Source organism: Aphidius gifuensis, linkage group LG2, assembly GCF_014905175.1.
Source record: "Aphidius gifuensis isolate YNYX2018 linkage group LG2, ASM1490517v1, whole genome shotgun sequence".
NCBI lineage: Eukaryota > Metazoa > Arthropoda > Insecta > Hymenoptera > Braconidae > Aphidius > Aphidius gifuensis.
The window spans coordinates 19,988,384-20,008,282 of NC_057789.1; the positions used below are offsets into that span (position 1 = coordinate 19,988,384).

The following is a 19,899-nucleotide window of genomic DNA, read 5'->3' on the forward strand; positions in this document are numbered from 1 at the left end:
CTAGAATTTTGGTGGTAGTAAGTCTTTAAAAGCCTTGCAAGACTATCGCAGTCCAATTCACAGGATAAAATAAATTTTACACTTTAAGGCCTTTTTTTCGATGATGGCGCTTGAGAAACTTCTTGTCAAGCCTCTATGCTAAATGTAATTCATGACTAGAGAGCTCATTTTTTCTGTGCAACAAAGATTAGGTGATTACTCCTTCTCTTCCGTATATGAAAATGTATCGCTAGCATGTGATGGCCGCATAATAGGAGCGTTAGTAGTGTTAGGACGTAAAGTGACTTTTATTAATGCACATAATACAAACATACTCTGGCAAACTCTAAATAGAGCATTATACAGCTCTCAGGATTTTTATAAAAATTACTAATTAATTGAAAGAAAATATGCGAAGAAACTACTAATTAATTTATTTGGCAACACCCTTTCCTAGGAATCATTTGCCAATAGCTTTTCAATTTATTAATTATGACAAATGTATCTTAGAAAAAGAAAAATCCTGAGAGCTGTATAATGCTCTATTTAGAGTTTGCCAGAGTATGTTTGTATTATGTGCATTGTAAAAAAAAGCGATACAAGTCGCGCACGTTACCGAGGTACTACTAGCGCTCCTCGATTATGCGGCCATCACATAGCGATACGGTTTTCATATACAGGTGAGATAGGGAGTAAGTCCTCCTGTATTTCTAGTCTTCTTGGTAACACAGAAAAAATGAGCTTTCTAGTTATGAATTACATTTAGCATAGAGATTTGACAAGAAGTTTTTCAAGCGCCACCATCGAAAAAAAGGTCTTAAAGTGTAAAATTTATTTTATCCTGTGAATTGAACTGCGATAGTCTTGCAAGGCTTTTAAAGGCTTACTACCACCAAAATTCTAGTAATTATCTACTGATGAAAGATCTTGCTAAAAGATCTTGCAAGCATTTCTATTGTTTGGAGACACCGCTTTAGTTTCAGTTGATGTATTTTTAGAAGAAAAAGGAGAATAATATTAGTTCGTTATTTCTTATTCTAGTCAATAATAAGTGTAAGTTATTAACTTGTTATTGCAAAAAAAAACACTGAAATCCGTCATCTTGATATACCGAACCGAACGAAGGTTTTGGAACGTACTCTTGCACCCGTATTCACAGGACAAATTTCATACAATTTAAGGGTTTTTTTACCGTTGATGGCGCTTGTAAAATTTTTTTTATATAGATTTTACATACAAAAGATTTACAAGCGCCGTTAGTGGTGAAAAAAAGCCTTGAGGATGTGAACTCATGGGACCGCTAAAGTTACCGGCAATATGGCCGATTTCAATATGGTGGCCAATATGGCTGCTGTTTTCAATATGGCGGTGCATCAGAGCCATGGAGGTGAATAAGGAGTGTAAGCTTTGCTTTTTTACTGAAGCCGACATTTCGGAGTAAATGAGGGCGCTGGAATCGAACGCGAACGACAGTATCACGTGTATTATTTTACTTACTGTTTGTTTACTTTTTGTGTTGTTTGTAGCGCAAATACGGTTAATGTCAGATTTAATCTACTTTAATCACAAATATTTTACAATAAATGGATTGAATTTAACTAATTAATAGATTAATTGTTTTTTTAGAACTTGTGTGTTAGCGTATGAATGGGTGCATTCCTTTAATAAAAAATTTTTTTTCGTTTTGCAATTTCGCCCTGTAATACCGACTAAAAACTAAAAACAGAAAAAACGACAAAAGTGATAAATTTCTCTATGCAATATTCCAGGCTTTACAGTTTACGATAATGTGTGGTATGAGCTATGTGACAATAACAAACAATCACAACAAGCAAATTTTCTATTTATTTCAGTTTGATATAAACATTGAACAGTTATCCATCTAATAATTGGAAGCCAAAAAAAATAATGTCATGTGCCAGTACTGCCACTACACGAAACAGCTTTTTCCTATAAAATTTTGGCCGGTATTACAGGGCGAAATTGCAAAACGAAAAAAAATTTTTTATTAAAGGAATGCATCCATTACTCTTTGCAATCGTTATAATGATATTTATTTATCATCAAGAAGAGAAGAGACACAAATGCTCACAAAAATAGCCAAGTTTAAATAAATAAATCAATTAAACTGCGAGAAAATGAAAATTTATAAAATAATATAAATAACGTATTATCAAATAAAAGTAAGAATAACTGTACACTATAAGAGATCATATTTTATTCTGAACAAACAAAATTAATTCTATCCTGAAACTTATGTATGACATTTTATTGATTTATTATTTTATTTAATCGCTAAAAGGGTGTAATTAAAACCACATTAAATTTAATATTTCGTTTCAATTCAAGAAATTATAAAAAGATTCTCAAAAAATGACATCTTTGTCTAACAATTTGAGTAGCTGTAAGATGTCCTTTAACTTTATCGAAAAATAAAAAATTAGAATTCAGTGGAAAATTTAATTAATAAAGTCATATCATATTAATAATTAAACTGCACCTGAATGGTCAAAAAAGGTAAACATAATTGTACAGGCTAGAGTGAATAAGAATATTTTGTTCTATCTCTCTTTTTGGTCAATGGTCGATGTCAGCGCTGCAGCTGGTAGTTTTTCGAACTGACTTACTCCGAAATTTAGGCTTCAGTGACAGCCTATGCTTTAACACAGTAAAAAATCAAAGCTTACACTCCTTATTCACCTCCATGATCAGAGCATACGCAGTTTGTAAATTCCGTGGTTCGAGCACTTTTTGTCGACTTTCGTGACTCAAATTTTGACTGTTCATCTGAGTCGAACAGTACAATTAGAGTCACGGAAGTCAACAAAAAGTGCTTAAACCACGGTATTTACCACCGCCATATTGGAAACAGCAGCCATATTGGCCGCCATATTGAAATCGGCCATATTGCCGCTAACTTTAGCGGTCCCATGAGTTCGCACCATATATTTAATACTACTAGTAGTGTTAAGGCTTGTGGCCACTAGCATAGTTTTTCGACCAAGTTCTCTGCCATAGCGTTATGGAAGGAAAAGTTCACATATGACGGCTATAGGGCGGCGTTTTAATCGTTTCTTGAAATTGTTTCAGCTGTACCAACTTGCTTACAAACACATAAAAGATATAAATAAAAATATAACCTTTTTTGTTTGTTGACAATTTGATATTTTGACAGTCAATCATTATATATATGTACTATACATGTGTAAATATAAACAAAGAAATTTATTAACAACGCTCACCATTGTTGTTGTATTTTTTTAATGTTGGCTGTATCAAAAAAAACTAGTGTGAAGTTAGCGGTTCTATGCTGAAAATGCTGCATGCAGCATTTTTTCAACATAGTCCTCAGCGGCCATTTTCTAGTAAATTTCTAGTTAGATATAGTGACACAAGTGCTATGGCATAGAACTTGGTCGAAAAACTATGCTAGTGGCCACATGCCTTTAAATATATGGTTCGCACCCTCACAGAGTGTACTGCATCCGTATTCACGGGGCAAAATTGTTCTCATTAGGGCTTTTTTTTTCCGCTGATGGCGCTTGACAAAATTTTTTTTATATAGATTTCACATAGAAAAGCTTCACAAACGCCACCATCGGAAAAAAAACGCCCTAATGAGAACATCCTCTGAATACGGGTGCTGAATACTGGTGCTGCAGTTCAATTCACAGGGCAAAATAAATTTTACACTTTAGGGCCTTTTTTTTTCTAGTCTTCTTGGTTACGTTAGAGTTCACATCGATCATGCATGTATACCATATACGACCATTTATAAACAACAAAGTTGTGCTTAATCTGTTATTGCACTTGGTTTATCATGTGTTTGCTATTGTTGAAGCCCTCTTGAATAATGTAGAAGAACAAGAAGAAGAAGATAAACATAAAATATTACGTATTTATAATATGAGAAGAAATAATATGATTAGTAAAGTATCCAATCCATTTGATACGTTAGATGACAGAACTTTATTTAGGTTATTTTAGGGAGCTTACAATTTTCAAAATAATGCAATGAAACAAATTATAAATTGTCTTTCTACAAAAGAAAAAAAATTAATAAATATATTAATAATGCTAGGATACCAAAACAAGTTTTTTTTCGATGTTCATACTAATATTGCTTTCTCTTATACTATTTCATCATTTTTTTCAAATTTTATTTTCGAGCTTGCGTCAGTAGGGCTCTAATCACTCCAATTATTCACAATAGACATACGTATGTTATAACTCATAATCATAGACATATGATCGATGTGAACTCCAACGTAACACAGAAAAAATGAGCTCTCTAGTCATGAATTACAATCAGCATAGAGGTTTGACAAGAAGTTGTTTAAGGGATTTGGACGATTTTTTTCGGAATATGAGAAAGAAATGAAATTCATACAGTAGATTTTTGAAATACTAATACATTCTATGTGATTTTTTGGTAATTAAGCATTAATTTTAATGACAACTTTAACATGCCTCTTATGAAATGCAATTTTTGTCAAAAAATCCATTATAATACCAATATCTCCAATCGCAATATGACATCATGAAAAAACTATCAGACATAAAATGAGACAAAATCTAGAAAAAATAAAGAGGTTTTGAATAGTTTTTACAATTAGTAAAGTATGATGGATTTTTATGAGTTATTGACACTAGAGACCTCTTGCCGGATGACTTCAGAAACATAGAGTGCGAAAAGAAAAAACAGAAAAAATGTTGTCTCGTTTTAAAATGTCCAAATAAGCGCCGCCGTCAGATAAAAAAAGCCCTAAAGTGTAAAATTCATTTTGCCCTGTGAATTGGACTGCAGGAGAATCGGAGACAAGAGTAGCTGTGTTCGATGGTCGTCTCGGCTCAGTTCCGTCCAGTGTTGGGTAGGTATGATACCGGTGTATCATACAGCAGTATCATACACTGTATCATACAGTATCATACATCTCCATTATCATACGCCATGTATCATACATTAAAAGCGCCTCTACATTTTACTTTTTAAACTATTTTACTGACGCCATTTTGCCTAATTCACCATTGTACACATATTTTGCGCCCAAAAGCAATATGTCAACATAATATGTAATTTCATGAATTTATTAATATTTATTGGACACAATCAACGACTAATGATTGTATATATTTTATTTAAATAATCTCAAAAATTATTATAAAAAAATGAGATAATACACCATCACATGATATGTGGGGTAGGAGGGTTTTGACAGGTTCTAAGGAACATCATGGAATGCCAGGCAATGCCAGGAAAAAGTTCCATTAGCTTGCAAAAAAAAAAAAATAAATACAGTTATTACGAGATTATAATCACACAGATAATTTAACATTACTCAATATCACAAATATATTTTCCCTGTTGTTTTCTATGAGGAACGTATTATATCGATCTGGGAAACCTATTTGCCAAGTTGACATCTTTTTCCATATTGGCATACTTTAATATATTCAAGACGAACTCATTAGCTGTGTTCGATGGTCGTCTCGGCTCAGTTCCGTCTCACTTACGGCTCACTTATGGCGCTAGCGACGTACGGTTGTTTGAAGAACTACAAAGGCACAAAATCTCAATACAGGTGCCTATCTATATCATCACTGCACCCGTATTCACAGGGCAAATTTTATACAATTTAGAGCGCAGGCTCCTCCTTTTTTCGGTTTAAAAACGGAAAAATTTCTAACTGCCTGTTATTAACCGGGTTAACCGGTTAATAACTGACTCACAGCTCTATGTTTGAGCAGTTCTATGTTAAATTTATTTCATGACAAGAGAGCTCATTTTTTACTTTTGCAAGCTAGAGTCAGCATTGATATAAATACATATGAATGACACCATAAACCCATGTCCCCATTGTAAATGTCAACACAATTTATTACATTAGATAATTGATTTTTCATTAAAACTCATAATGAATATTGGAGCTATTATCGGGGCATCTAATTTAATATATGACGAAGAAAATGATAGTATAAGAGAATGCGTAGAATCAATTATATAGGGAAAAACAATTAAATTCGTGAAATGTCGAATCCATTTTTCATATTGAACAATAGAACATTTTTCAATCGTTTTACTCAAATAACTCAACGACCTCGCGTATCATTACTTATGACCATTGTTATTATGTATTTATACTATGTATTTATATCGATGTTGACTCTAGCTTGCAAAAGTAAAAATGAGAGCTGTGTTCGATGCGTTCGATGGGTCGTCTCGGCTCAGTTCCGTCTCACTTATGGCGCTAGCGTCGTACGGTAAATTAAAGAACTAAAAAGGCACAAAATATCAATATAGGTATATCATCACTTATCAATGCTTCAATAAATATTGTCTCACTTATGGCGCTAGCGTCGTACGGTAATTTAAAGAACTAAAAAGGCACAAAATATCAATACAGGTATATCATCATTTATCAATGCTTCAATAAATATTATTTATTAAAACGTTAATTTTGTAATAACAAAATGAGTTCATCATATTATTTTGATTGTTTTCATTTATTTCCTATGTATAAAAGATAAAAAATTATTGTTCAATGGCACAGATAATAATAAGTGGAATAATAAATGAATATAGTCATACATTTTTTTGATCATGAATTTTCTCTTCGTCATCATCATTTTGGTTCATATCATTTCTCCATCTCCCAAATTTGTATTTTCATTTTTATTTCTTTCATTCACTATTTGCTCTCACCTGAATTATATTTTCTATATTCATGTTGATTATAGAGTGAAAGGGTGCGAACTCACGACACGCAAAAGTTTGCGTTTTATCATGGCTGCCGTAATTCTAAACATGGCTGCCGGAATTTTAAACATGGCGCCTCCGTGATCCAAGCTTTGAACACTAGATACATTACACACACATTACACACAACTACACTTTTCGGTGATATTTTGGTGATATATAGTAATTTCTAGTGATTTAAACGCGCGTGTGAATTTACCCGCTCGACATTGTCGAGCGGGTGGATTAAATCACGGAGGCGCCATGTTTAGAATTACAGCAGCCATGATAAAACGCAAACTTTTGCGTGTCGTGAGTTTGCACCCAAACCGTCGGAAGAAGTTCACGAGGTATGTTATGCGCATGCCCGAATATTGACGTACGCAGAGACAAATTGTATGTCTGTGTGTACAAGAATTGTGAGTGGGGGGATGAAGCTGTTCACACAGATATACAATTTGCCTTTGTGTGCTTCCATATTCGCGCATGTGCATATGGTTTCTCTTGATCTTCTTCTGCCGGTTTCATTCTATATTTATCAACTCATTGTAATGGATTATTATGATGACACTGTTTGCATAAAGGAAATAAACAATATTTATTGGGGCATTGATACAGTGATGATAGAGATAGGCACCTGTATTGAGATTTTGTGCCTTTTTTAGTTCTTCAAATTACCGTACGACGCTATAAGTGAGACGGAACTGAGCCGAGACGACCCATCGAACACAGCTAGGAGCTCTCTTGTCATGAGATAAATTTAACATAGAACTGCTCAAACAACATTTTCGAACGCCCTCATCGGCCGTAAAATGTAAACTTTAATTTTGCCCTCAGCACCCGTATTCAGAGGATGTTCTCATTAGGGCGTTTTTTTTCCGTTGGTGGCGTTTGTGGAGCTTTTCTATGTGATATCTATATAAAAAAAATTTTGTCAAGCGCCATCAGCGGAAAAAAAAGCCCTAATGGTGCAGCACCCGTATTCACAGGGGTATGTTCCAAAACCCGGTTCGGTTCGGTATATCAAGATGGCAGCGATTCAAATCAAATATATGAAAATTTTAAGCACCCCTATAAACTTTTTTATATTAGTGTCAGTTGATGTATTTTTTGGTAGAGGAAGGAGAATAGTATTAGTTATTATTGGTAAGAATAAAAAATTGGTAAGAATAAAAAATAACTAAGTATAAGTGATAAACTTATTAGGTGTGTTCGTTCACTTTTCACACCGAGCGTATGCACGGAGCGTATGCAAGGAAGCGCTAGCGTTTTGCGGTCATTTGAAGAAACTGTAGTAACTAAAATTTACTATTTATTTATTGCTATTCGTTTTTTCCAGTTCTTTCGCTCTCTTTCATTATTATTAATTGGTAATTTGTTCTTGCGTCTGAGAAAAAATTATTAAATTAACTAAATAAACACAATGACTGAAAATAACGAATGTTTTAGTAAATTTTAGTTACTAAAGTTTCTTCAAATGACCGCAAAACTCTAGCGCTTCCTTGCATACGCTCCGTGCATACGCCATATATGTAATACTACTATATTGCTAACATCCTATCTTCCCAATAAGTGGAGCTTTTCTGGAGGCAAGAGCGTCGACGATATGTCCTTCTCTTTTCAGAGCAGTAAAAAATGAGAAAGAGTAGGGAGCGTAGGGAGGGTTCGGATTAACTCGACAACTCACCAATACTATTTTTACTTTCTCACGTATATTAAATAAATAAAATAAAATATTTTGAAATAATTGAAATAACTAAATGAAAAAAAAAAAAATGAATGAAAAAAATTATTTTACTTTATTCAATATTTATTATTCAAATAATATAATTATTCGTACATTTAAATATATTTGTATACATATGTATACAATATACATATACATATGTATACAATAGACATATACATATGTATACATTGTGTTGGTGAGTTGTCGAGTTAATCCGAACCCTCCCTACGCTCCCTACTCTTTCTCATTTTTTACTGCTCTGAAAAAAGAAGGAAATATCGTCGACGCTCTTGCCTTCAGAGACACAAAGCGGCCATATTAGCAATATAGTAGTATTACATATATGGCATACGCTCGGTGTGAATAGTGAACGAACACACCTATTATTGCGATAAAAAAAAAAGGCAAAAAAAAACACTGAAATCCGCCATCTTGATATACCGAACCGAACGAAGGTTTTGAAACGTACCCCACGGCAAATTTTATACAATTCAGGGCTTTTTTTTGCCACTGACAGCGCTTGTCAAATTTTTTTTATATAGATTTCACATATAAAAGCTTCACAAGCGCCGCCAGTGGAGAAAAAAGCCCTAAATTGTGTTGCCCTGCGAATACGGGTGCAGAATTGGAGTGCTTGCGTCAGTCAGCCATCTTTTATTCTTGTTTAAAAAGGCAGCGTTCTTTCGTCAATTTTTTTTTAGCGCATCATGACCACGCATTTGCGCAAAGGTGAAAAAGCACGTGAGTTTTCAAGTCTTTGTAAGTGTGTGTAACGCACACATATATACTTTAAAAATTTTACTTGATTCCTCTACTTCTGCGCAACTGCGCGGTCAGAATGCCTTAAAAAAAAACTGGCCAAAGAACGCAGCCAAAAAAAAAAAATAAAAATAACAGACGCTAGTGACATACAGTGACAAGTAAAAGTTGAGATTACAAAAAGTACAATAAAAAAATATTATTGGAAAGATCGGAAATATTTGTTCGGAAAATTATAAAAATAATATTTTCGTTCATTTTAGATAAAAGATTTCAGCAGTCCAATTCACAGGGCATTACAATTTAGGGCTTTTTACCTCCACTGGCAGCGCTTGTGGAGCTTTCGTATGTGAAATCTATATAAAAAAAATTTAACAAGCGCCATCAGCGGCCAAAAAAAGCCCTAAATTGTATAAAATTTGCCCTGTGAATTGGACTGCAGGGGTGCTATTAGACATAAGAAATGTTAGTCGCGATAGAAAAACATGAAGGCGCTTGTTGTCGCTTTCATGTAAATTCTACCTTATTTTTGCATTTGCATATGACTATGGCAGCTTCTATGAAAGCAGCAACAAGCGCCTTCATATTTTTCTATCGCGACAAACATTTCTTGTCGGCGAATCGTTATTGCGGGACCCGCAATACGGGACCAAGAATAGCACTCCAGCAGTCCGATTCACAGGGCAAATTTGTTACAATTTAGGGCTATTTTTTGCCCTTGATAGCGCTTGTAAAATTTTTTTTATATAGATTTTACATACAAAGGCTTCACAGGCGCCGTGAATGGTGGAAAAAAGCCCTAAATTGTAATGCCCTGCAGTCCAATTCACAGGGCATTACAATTTAGAGGTTTTTTCTTCTACTGGTGGCGCTTGTAGAGGTTTTGTATGTGAAATCTATATAAAAAAAATTTGACAAGCGCCATTACCGGCAAAAAAAAGCTCTAAATTGTAAAAAATTTGCCCTGTGAATTGGACTGCTGTGAATTGGACTGCTGGTTGGGTAGGTATGATACCGCTGTATCATACAGCAGTACCATACACTGTATCATAAGGTATCATACATCTTCATTATCATACGCCATGTATCATTAGAGTAGGTATAACATATATGTAATACTCCTATATTGCCAACGTCCTATTTCTACAATAAGTGGATTTCCTGCATGGGCTACGGTGCAGACTCTATCATCTTCCTTGTCGTGCGTCTACCAAAACGACGCGCGCATGTGACACTCGGAAAACGTCGGATGCTCACTCACACTACTACATTTGATGTAAAAATTTTTGTTTGCACCATGGTAGAAATATACAGCAGTACACAGGCATCAATACTATTTTGATTTTATAGTAAAATTTTAATTTTATAAACCATGGTAGAAATTATAAAGTACCGGTAGGTGCCATATGCGCATACGTTTTTAAGCCAATAAGAAGTGCTGACCACCGGTTGGGATAGTGGCTAAAGTGGGGCGACTTTATTTAAAGCATAAGTTAAAATACATATTAAAGATGATCTTAATAAAGATTAAAATAATAAAAAAACATAAACACATGGTTAATTATATAAAAAATAAATAATAAAATACATTTTAAGCTTTGTTACATATTTTTTCAACTTATTTTTTCTTTTTTTTATACTTCTATAATTTGCTCATTAAAAACTCTGCGTCAAATGTACGTACAAGTATGTACCAAACATTGTATTGCATCCAGTGCAATATTTATATCGTTCTTTTTATCCAAATTTCTAGTTTGTTAACTAAATATGTAAAAATTTCTTTTATTTTTTCAAATTGTTTTTGTAAAAGTAAAAGTTCAATTTCTAATTGTTTTGCAACATCTATAAAATAGAATTATCAAATATTATTTTTAAAGTTTTTATTTATGATTAATGTAACTTTTAAGCATGCCATACATAAATAATTAATAGTACAATAATAATAATATGACGGACACACAGATTTACACACATGCAAACAAGATGGCCGCCAATGGTCTGCGCAGTAGATTTTTATTTTCGTCCGAGGCATGGACATACCTGTATATTTCTACCATGGTTTGCACCAATACAAATAAATTCAACAATTAGATATAATAGTGTGAGTGAGCTCCCGACGTTCGCCGAGTGTCACATGCGCGCGTCGTTTTGGTAGGCGCACGACAAGGAAGACGATAGAGTCTGCACCGTTGCCCATGAAGAAAGAATCGAGCCTTGTTAGCAATATAGGATCAGGAGGCACCGTAGTGCCTCGCGTCAAGTATTATTACATATATGGGGTATAAGCACTTCCGAGGTAAAAATCATCTATGGCTTCACTCTGCTTATACCCACTCTAAAATAAAACACTGAAGTCTGCCATCTTGAAATGCCGAACCGAACAATGATTTTGGAACGTACCTCATAAGTGGGATGTGTCCTTTCATTACGGTGTAGACAATCTTTCTATCATGTAGGTGAATAAGGAGTGTAAGCTTTGCTTTCTTACTGTGTTAAAGCATAGGCTGTCGCTGAAGCCTAAATTTCGGAGTAAGTCAGTTCGAAAAACTACCAACTGCAGCGTTGACATCAACCCTTGACTAGAGTAGGTATAAGCAGAGTGGTGCCAACAGCGGGTTTAGGCCCGCCATATCGTGCTTTTTGTATAGAGTTGGTATAGGCACAGTGACGTCACTTCTGGGCACCTTTTTGCTATTGGCACCACTCTGCTTATACCCACTCTACCCTAGACCAAAAAGAAAGACAGATCATAATATTCTTATTCACTCTAGCATCTACAATTATGTTTAAAATACCTTCTTGGACCATTCAGGTGTAGTTTAATTATTAATATGAACTCATTAATTACAATATCCGATAACATCTTTTTTTTTTTCTATTTTTCAATAAAATTAAAGGTCATGTTTTTACTTAAATTGTTCAAGGGATGTCATTTCTTGCAAATCTTTTTATAATTTTTTTAAGTTGAAACAAAAATTTTAACTTCAACGTGCTTTCAGTTACACCCCTTTCATCAATTGAATAGATAAATAAATCAATTAAATATTGTACAAAAGTTTCCTTCCAATAAATTAATTCCTAGTCTAAATTAATTCCACAGCAAAATTTTCTATAATAAATTGAAATAATTGTCGCCAATTGCTGAAGAATTAATTAAGACTATGAATTATTTCATTTAGTTACATCCATTTTTTAGATATAGTTTTTTTATTGATTATTTATGGTAAATGTTGCTGAGAAAAGAATCTAACCGAATAAATTAATTTATAATCTAAATTAACTCCACAGCCATTTGACACAATAATTTCAATTGATTATAGAAAAAATTATCGTGTCAAATGGATGTGGAATTAATTTAGATTATACATCAATTTATTTGGTCACATCCTTTCCTTAGCTTTTTTTGCCATAATTAATTAATTAATAAAAAAGCTATTGGCAAATGTTGCTAAGGAAAGGATGTAACTGAATGAATGAATTCGTAGTCTAAAATAATTTCTCAGCCATTGGCCACGATGGTTTTGATTTATTATAGAAAATATTGCTAAGGAATTAATTGAGACTAGAAATTAATTTATTCAGTTACATCCTTCCTTAAGACACATTTTCCATAATTAATTAGTTAAAAAACAATTGTCAAATGTTCCTAAGACATACTTTTTTTTGCCGCTGATGGCGCTTGTAAAAATTTTTTTCATATAGATTTTACATACAAAAGCTTCACAAGTGCCGTGAGTGGTGAAAAAAAGCTCTAAATTATAATGCCCTGTGAATTGGACTGCAGTAAAAAGGCAAACTCCTTAAGCGGTGTCTCCACGATATCAAAATCTCATGCAAGTTCTTGCCGCAAAATCTCGAACGAAAAAATGGAACATGTCCCATTGACTGCGATAAGGCTTGTGGCAACTAGCATAGTTTTTCTACCAAGTTCTATGCCATAGTACTATGGAAGAAAAAGTTCACATATAACGGCTATAGGGTGGCGTTTTAATCGTTTCAGCTGTACCAACTTGCTTACAAACACATAAAAGATAAATAATAATATAACCTTTCTTATTTGTTGACAATTTGATATTTTGACAGTCAATCATTATATATATGTACTATACATGTGTAAATATAAACAAACAAATTTATTAACAACGCTAACCATTGTTGTTGTATTGTTTTAATGTTGGCTGTATCAAAAAAAACTAGTCTGAAGTTCGCGGTTCTATAATGAAAATGCTGCGTGCAGCATTTTTTCAACATAGTCCTTGGTGGCCATTTTCTAGTAAATTGCTAGTGAGATATAGTGACACAAGTGGCCACATGCCTACAGTCTTGCAAGGCTTTTTAAGGCTGATTTCTACCAAAATTCTAGTAATTATCTAGTGATAATAGATCTTGCAAGCATTTTTTACAGCGTGGAGACACCGCTTTATTCATCTCCATGGGGACATTCCAAAAATCACTCGGAAACCCGGACCGGCGCAGTAGATGAAAAAATATAGAGATAAAATAAACTTAAAAGTAACTAGAGGTTACTGTAGATATTGTAAGCAACAAAAACAGCTATATTGCATATGCCATTTACTTTTGTTACTTATTACAGTTGTGAAAAGTATTTTTTATAATTATTATTAATAATTAAACAATAATAATTTATTGTTTTGTGCCTATAAAAATACATGAACAAAAAATCATGTCTACCACAACAAAATATCAAAAATTTTCTATGATCACAATCTTGATCTTCCGAGTTTCCGAGTGATTTTTGGAACGTCCCCCATGCTTTCTATCACAGCCAGATCAAGTGCGAGAATATTTTGCGCATGTCCAAAAAATTATTCAACTGCAGTCCAATTCACAGGACATTACAATTTAGGGCTTTTTTCCTCTACTGGTGGCGCTTGTAGAGCTTTTCTATGTGAAATCTATATAAAAAAAATTTGACAAGCGCCATTACCGGCAAAAAAAAGCCCTAAAATGTAAAAAATTTGCCCTGTGAATTGGACTGCTGCAGTCCAATTCACAGCACCCGTATTCAGAGGATGTTCTCATTAGGGCTTTTTTTTTCCGATGGCGGCGCTTGTGAACTTTTTATATAGATTTTACATAGAAAAGCTTCACAAGCGCCACCATCAAGCCTAATGACATCCTAACTCACAGTGCAAACTCCATTACTATTTAGGGCTTTTTTTCACCACTTACGGCGCTTGTGAAGCTTTTGTATGTAAAATCTATATAAAAAAAATTTTTACAAGCGCCATGAGCGGTAAAAAAAAGCCCTAAATTGTAAAAAATTTGCCCTGTGAATTGGACTGCTGGGAGACTTTGGGAGAAAACATTCGGTTCACACGTATATACGATGAATTTGTGTGTGTTCTGTTTATATTTGTGGCATTTGTGACTCAAGAAGACTAGAAAGAAGGAGAGTCAACTCCCTGTAGTGGGGGATAGGCCAAATGGGACAAAATATGTCCTGTACCTAGAGCTTCTCAAATTTGCCAATTTGGCGCTGATTGTTCTCAGCCGTACTTATGCGCTAACTATTTTTAATAAACATTGTTATAGCGCAGGTTTATTATTCGATCATCTTAGAGCAATGTCAAAGGAATATATCAGGTTTATCAATTTATTGATCCATATTAAACAGACAAAAAAATTTACTGGGTGATGATGATCGATAAGTAACGTTTTTAAAAATTAACAAGTAACATAAAAAATATTACTGTAATAAAATCATATCAACTTGTTCACTTGACAATAAATTTTGTTTGTCAACATTACAAAAATTAATTATTTTTCATCTGCAGCATCACGCGATTTTTGAGTTGCTGACTTAGATAATACAGCACATGGATCATCAAAACTATGATTATGTTTGTCTTGCTGCACATCTACGTTTTGGTCTCACTATTGACATTATCAACAATGTTTGGGATTTATTGTATGAAATAATCAAACTATATCTTCTTCTTGAAAATATAGTTCACAAAAATTGTTAACAACTATCACATTAAGCCATGTTACACGAGCATCCTGCAGAAAATAAGAAACATGAAAATAGTAAACAAAATTTAAATTCAATGATTATCAGTAGAAAAGTTAATAAATAGGGTTTTAACAAAAACAAATACATCAATGATTTTATAAGCATGAAAGAAGTATGATTTTTTAAACATCAATTAATGATAAACTGTTAACATAAACAAAAACAATTAAATTCTGGCAAGAATTCTTTTTTATCAAAGTGTTGGTCTAACGATGTTGAACTTACTTACTTTTGGTATCTGAAAAAGCCGTCAAATCACTCTTGTTTTTGGTTTTCCGAGCACTTTTTGATGCAACAAACTCGTGAAATATTTACGTATAATTTTGATATAAAACATGTATATAAATTACATGACAGAAAAAAAAAAAATAAAAAACGCTATCCCAAACGAATCTGCGCTATAACAATATTAATTCAAAATAGTTAGCGCATAAGTACGGCTGAGAACAATCAGCGCCAAATTGGCGAATTTGAGAAGCTCGAGGTACAGGACATATTTTGTCCCATTTCTAACAAGGTCAGCACCCGTATTCACAAGGCAAATTTTATACAATTTAGGGCTTTTTTTTCCCACTGATGGCGCTTATAAAAATTTTTTTATATAGATTTTACATATAAAAGCTCCACAAGCGCCACCGGTGGATGAAAAAAGCCCTAAATTGTAATGCCCTGTGAATACGGGTGCTGTAGATTAATAGACGGCTGGGATAAGGTCGTCGCATGACTCAGTGCGCATGCGCGGTCAGCCATGTTTGATGCTATTCCCCACTCCTAATGTTCACCACACAATGTAAACAAACAGTGTATGGCATGTCAAAAAAATTTCAACATCAAAATTTAATCATTTATTTATTGAATAAATATTGTACGTCAACGTTGTGCGATCGGTTGCTTCCCCCAGAGATTCAGATCATCGTCGAAAATGATCTACTGGTGCTGGTGTGAGCCAAATAGAACCAAGCTCAACGTTATGTGAGGTAAGATTATTTCTTCACATGATTTTCTTTTTCCTGATCAAAATTATTAGTTTACTAGTTAAAAAATATTGATATTTACAGATATATTTATAAAGATCTAACATAATGAATCTCAATATGAACAACATCGTCAGGATGGCTCAAAAAATTAAAACCAAATGCAGTACCAACTTTGTTTGGTGATGTTTTGATATTTTTAAGTAAAATTCACCAAATACAAGTGACGTGAGTAAGAATAAACATTGAATTTTAACTTATATTAAGTTGTCTTGATAAAAAATATTAATAGTTATTTTTTTAGAACATGATGTTAATTAGACTTCATGTGAATCACTAAAGCAGTTGTCAACAACAAACTTAGGTGAATCCTTTTCCAGACCATTGCTTGATGTAATCATAGATAAATATACCACTGACAATAAAAGTTTATTCAAGTTACAAAGTCTAATAATACCAAATGTTTACCAAGTGATGAGCAGCAGATTGAATTGCCACTAGTAAACTTGGATAAGGATCATTTAGTATCAATTCTTGCTGATGAATTACAAGCAGAAATAATAAAAAAATATAATGAAGGAGTTATTAAATTTAATTTCATGCTTCAAAATCAACATTGTCTTTATCACCACGAAATTTCGAGTTTAAACTAGAAAACAAAAAATAAATATTAGTTTAGACTGCGAATTACGAGTTCAATAAGAAAAAAGGATACTGTCAGAAAGACAACGAGAAAAAATTAAAAACAAGTTTAACAAGCTTCTTAATGTATTCGGAAAATTGTCCACTTTTAAAAAACCTTTTAATTGAGTTATTTTATTCATTTATTTATAGTATGCGACAGGCAAAAGCCTACTAAAGCCAGAAAAATATATTTTGTTGTCAGATAAAAAATTGTATTCGATTATTTTATTTTTATATTGAAAAAGAAAAAATTATATTATTCTTCTTCTTCTTTTGTTTCACTTTTTTACAACTATTTATATTAAACTGTCTGATAACTTTGTCAATTTTTCAGAATATTTAATTAATTATTAATTGAAAAAAATTAAGTGTTAACTTCTTGTTGTATACTGTTTCTGTAATAGACCAGATGTAAGCTATAAAGATGGTTTAAATAATGCGCGCCTAAAAGTCGGCCATGTTTGATGCTTGTGCGACGACCTTATCCCAGCCGTCTATTAATCTACAGACCTTGATTTCTAATGTACGGAGTTGACTCTCCTTCTTTCTAGTCTTCTTGATTTACACACATGCAAACAAGATGGCCGCCAATGGCCTGCGCAGTAGATTTTTATTTTCGACCGAGGCATGGACATACCTGTATATTTCTACCATGCGTATGCATTACATTATCACCTACATTGAATTAGTTGAATTAGGATTATAAATAATTTTGAAGAAAAATTTTGATCTTTGTCTTATACACGTCGTTGAAGACACAATCATGAAAGATATTGAACTACAAGAAAAAAAAGTGTTCATATTGACAACGGCAGTGGATTCTTTTGAAAATCCTACATCTGTCGTTTCTAGAATTTGAATAATTTATTTTTTATTTAACGATTTACATTCCAATAGTGTAAAGTGCGCAGTGTTGGGGTGACTCTGCAGTTATTAGTCTGATAGACATTCGTAGAATTTCAACTTAAAGTTAAAAAACTTAGAAGAAATGAACAACATAGAAAATATTATTCCCATACCAGAAGGTCAAAGTCAAGCAGATTTTATAAAAAATGATTTAGGTTTCAATATTGATACAAATGATCCATTGACCAAGGCGGCTTTAAGTGATTCAGTAGAAAATGAAAATATGGATATATTGGGCAGTGGTGAATTAATGAAAAAAACATTAATTAAAGGAGAAATAAATACACGACCGGGGCGTTTAGATTTGTGTGTTGTTGATATTGATGGAAAACTTGAAGATGGAACAAAAGTTGAAAACTTCACTGATTATAAAATTCAGTTGGGTGATGTTGAAGTTGTTCAGGTATGATAAGATTATAAAATCGTATCTATCATATGTAATTTTTTTGTTTCAAAAAATTGCTATAGGTATATTTCTATATATTTAACAAACTATATATTGTACTTATTACATAATTAACATAAAAAGATGAAAAACTGACTAATCATATAAATTGGAATTTTAGTTAAAAATTTGAGTAAGAATTTTATCATAAGGAAATGATATACATGAGATTGGAGATATCTGTTTTGTTTATTGAAATTAGTTTATAAAATAAGTCAATAAATTAATTTTCATGAATCATTTCGATTTTTAGGGACTCGATTTGGCAATAGCACTCATGGATGTCGGGGAGGTTGCTGAAATAACAGTTTTTCCAAGATTCGCGTATGGTAACCTTGGGAGAGATCCTGATATTCCATCAAGTTCCAAAATCATCTACAATGTTGTTTTAAAATCTGTTACTATGGAGCCAGAAATTGATGAAATGAGTTACGAAAAAAAAAAAGAATTCGCGTGAGTAAATCTATCTAAATGGTTTTTTTTTGTGATTAATATTCAAAAAGATTGTAAAATGAAATTTTACTTTTTTGTTTTAGAGACAAAAAACGAGAGAGAGGTAATTGGTGGTTTTCTAGAAATGAGCCAGTATTGGCAATCCAATGTTATCGAAGATCCCTGGATTATCTTCAACCTTCAGTTGATAATAGCAATAAAACATCTCAAAATAAAATTACAGATTCACAGTTGCAAGCTCTCTTTGCCGACAGAACAAAAGTTTATAATAATTTAGCAGCAGCACAAATAAAAACTGAAGCATATGATACTGCTTTGGAAAGTGTTGATAATGTATTGAGAGCTGAACCTGAAAATATCAAGGCATTATTTAGAAAGGGTAAATTTAATATTATTTTTTGTAAATATTGTTTGGTGTCTTTTATTAATTATTTTTTAATTCTAATTTAAAAGGTCGAATACTGACGAGAAAATGTGAAACCAAAAGAGCAATATTAACATTTGAAAAGGCAGCAAAATTGGATCCAGAATCAAAAGCAATTACGCAAGAATTATCAGTTCTTAGACAAAAACTTGTCAATGAATCTGTCGAACAAAAAAAGTTATACAAAAAAATGTTGGGATCACCAAAAAAAATTGAAAATATGTCGTCAACGGCATCATCAAAATTTAAAAACAAACTTGCTGTCTGGAGCCTTTTTGGAGGAACACTTGCAGCTGTTGCTGGTGTTATTGTTTACAAATTTGCATTCTAGTTTTCAACTTTTATTCGAGTTTTGAAAAATTGATTATCAACTTCTAAATTTATGCATTATATTATTGATCTCTCGATGTTTTTGTTTTGATATTAAAAAAAAAGATCACTGAGTTTTTACAAATTTTTCGATAATATATTTTCAATAAAGAAATTTCAATTAGAAAGAAAAATGCATTTGTTTTTCATTCCTTTAAGGTGACATGATACTCGATTCTGCCTTATCTCAGGTAGAGTGTGTGTAACAGGTATCCAGTAAAATGGCGAAATGTGCTGTACCAGAATGCAAAAATAACAGTTCCTTGATGATCATCCTATACTGAGAAAAATTTCTTCTATTTTTTAGAAGAAAACTTCTTGGCAATATTCTGTTTGCCCTGACGGAACGCTACAAGGCTTGTTTTGTCCAAAAATACATGGCTTATTCAAGCCTTGTAGACGTG

The 19,899-nt window shown here is 32.8% G+C and overlaps 1 protein-coding gene and 1 long non-coding RNA gene across 2 annotated transcripts; both read left to right on the forward strand.

Annotated features, from left to right (window-relative positions):
- Positions 1-15,708: 15,708 nt before the first annotated feature.
- On the forward strand, positions 15,709-16,390 carry LOC122849304. The gene is made up of 3 exons (XR_006373564.1): positions 15,709-15,757; positions 15,931-16,217; positions 16,299-16,390. It is a non-coding gene; the product is annotated as an uncharacterized LOC122849304 (long non-coding RNA).
- Positions 16,391-16,427: 37 nt separating this feature from the next.
- LOC122849293 (peptidyl-prolyl cis-trans isomerase FKBP8) lies at positions 16,428-19,630 on the forward strand. Its single transcript, XM_044147976.1, has 5 exons — positions 16,428-16,442; positions 16,519-18,207; positions 18,503-18,702; positions 18,786-19,081; positions 19,156-19,630. Exons 2-5 carry the CDS (start codon positions 17,887-17,889, stop codon positions 19,455-19,457), a joined length of 1,119 nt encoding a protein of 372 aa, XP_044003911.1. The 5' UTR covers positions 16,428-16,442; positions 16,519-17,886; the 3' UTR covers positions 19,458-19,630.
- The last annotated feature ends 269 nt before the right edge of the window (positions 19,631-19,899 follow it).

Excerpts from the sequence above, each read along its gene's own strand:
- LOC122849293 (XM_044147976.1), top strand. The coding sequence starts at position 17,887 with ATGAACAACATAGAAAATATTATTCCCATACCAGAAGGTCAAAGTCAA. Across the intron at positions 18,208-18,502 it reads GTGATGTTGAAGTTGTTCAG|GGACTCGATTTGGCAATAGC; the intron begins GTATGATAAGAT and ends TTCGATTTTTAG. Across the intron at positions 18,703-18,785 it reads GAAAAAAAAAAAGAATTCGC|AGACAAAAAACGAGAGAGAG; the intron begins GTGAGTAAATCT and ends TTTTTGTTTTAG.